The following is a 1,774-nucleotide window of genomic DNA, read 5'->3' as shown; positions in this document are numbered from 1 at the left end:
GATAGATAGAATAGATAGAGCGATAGAGATAGATAGAGCGATAGATAGATAGAGCGATAGATAGAGATAGTAGATAGAGCATAGATAGATAGAGCGATAGATAAATAGATAGATATAGATAGATAGAGCGATAGATAGATAGAGATAGAGAGATGATAGATAGATAGAGAGATAGATAGAGAGATAGATAGATAGAGATAGATAGATAGAGCGATAGATAAATAGATAGATAGAGATAGATAGATAGAGCGATAGATAAATAGATAGATAGAGATAGAGAGATAGATAGATAGATAGATAGAGATAGATCTATCTCTAATAAAAAACAAACAAACATGAAAATAAAAAATAAGTCTATTGTAATTTGACCAAGTCGTTAATGTACTTTGTTTTGACAATCTGGAAAAAAAACAGTTTCTGTTCATCAGCCAAATGGCCACAGTTATACCAAAATATATCCCCCCCAAAAATGGACAACATATCGACCCATTGCTAATACTGAATGTATCTGTGTTATTCACGATATCGACCGGACCAACTAGCAAGTGAGCGTATCAAAGTGCATTAAAACTAGGGATGCACCTATACCACTTTTTCCAGTACTCGCCCGATACCGATACTTTTATTTTTGGTACTTGCCGATACCGAGTACCGATACCAATATTTTTATTGCATTTGTAAATTTTTTAAATATTGGGGCCTAAGGTTGAAAATAAATGATGTTTATAGTGAATGCCCCTATAAATGGTCTTATTTTTACGATTTAGTTTTAATCCAAATGATGCGTGTGCTAAGTGAGTGAACATCAAAGATCACACAACAGAAGTGCGCGCGCGCTCTCGCGCTCTCTCTCTCTCTCTCTCCTTCACTCCCACCCTCATGAGGCAGTGCAGGGTTCGACCCTTGTGGTGCAGGCCGGAGCAGTGCGTGTCAATCTCCCCTCTGCAATGCAGCACGATCTCGGGACTGAGCGAGTAATCTTCCATCAGCATGCGCCTGTAGTCCAGCATCTCTCCCTGACACTCGCCACTCACAGTTTGACCTGCGGAGCAAGAACCAAAACATGTGGAAAACAAAACTGTAGGGGGCAGAGCCTGTGTCCGTCCACATCGCATCAGAAGCCTCAAAAAAGATTAGAAAAAATTATGGATTAAAAAAAAAAGGAAAAATAGATTAAAAAAAAAACACGAGTCAGACTTGAACTAATTTTTCTCACATGAGCACCACAGCAAGTGTGCAGCCATTTTAAAATGAAACATCGCAAACATAGTAGAGCTGTCACAACATCAGATTTTCTCTACATGATTAATGTGCCAATTATCTAGAGAACATTTGAAAAATAATAAAAAGAATTACTATAATGCTATCAGTCAAATTCATCTTTCATCGTTTATTTTTTGTTTTCAAATTTTTTTTTTGTACAATGAATCAATTGATAATTGGCCAATAGTGTATGAGAATAAAAATTATTTAGTATGATTATTATTAACATGATAATATTTGATTTAGAGTTGTCAATATTGCAACACCCCTAATGCCTAATTATATTTTAAAATAATATATTTTATTAATAAAATATATATGAATTAGTGCTCTCAAACGATTAATCGCGATTAATCGCATCCAAAATAAAGGTTTTTGTTCACATAATATGTGTGTTTGTACTGGGTATATTTATTATGTATATATAAATACACACACATGCATGTATATATTTAAGAAATTTTTTTTTGTTTATATATAAAATATTAATATTTATAAATAATATTTGAAA

At 33.7% G+C, this 1,774-nt stretch overlaps 1 protein-coding gene across 1 annotated transcript in view; it reads right to left on the bottom strand.

The window, feature by feature from the left end:
- Window positions 1-1,774, bottom strand: part of LOC107723942 (Golgi apparatus protein 1-like) — a 37,901-nt gene that overhangs the window by 23,391 nt on the left and 12,736 nt on the right. Inside the window, exon 7 of the mRNA XM_016532673.1 lies at window positions 876-1,122. Coding sequence (XP_016388159.1) covers window positions 876-1,122 — 247 coding nt within the window. The remainder of the gene's footprint in view (window positions 1-875; window positions 1,123-1,774) is intronic.

The sequence above is a fragment of the Sinocyclocheilus rhinocerous genome, unplaced genomic scaffold (assembly GCF_001515625.1).
Source record: "Sinocyclocheilus rhinocerous isolate Xijiao unplaced genomic scaffold, SAMN03320098_v1.1 scaffold63, whole genome shotgun sequence".
In the NCBI taxonomy this organism is placed as follows: Eukaryota; Metazoa; Chordata; class Actinopteri; order Cypriniformes; family Cyprinidae; genus Sinocyclocheilus; species Sinocyclocheilus rhinocerous.
This window is presented reverse-complemented; position numbering and strand designations above follow the sequence as displayed.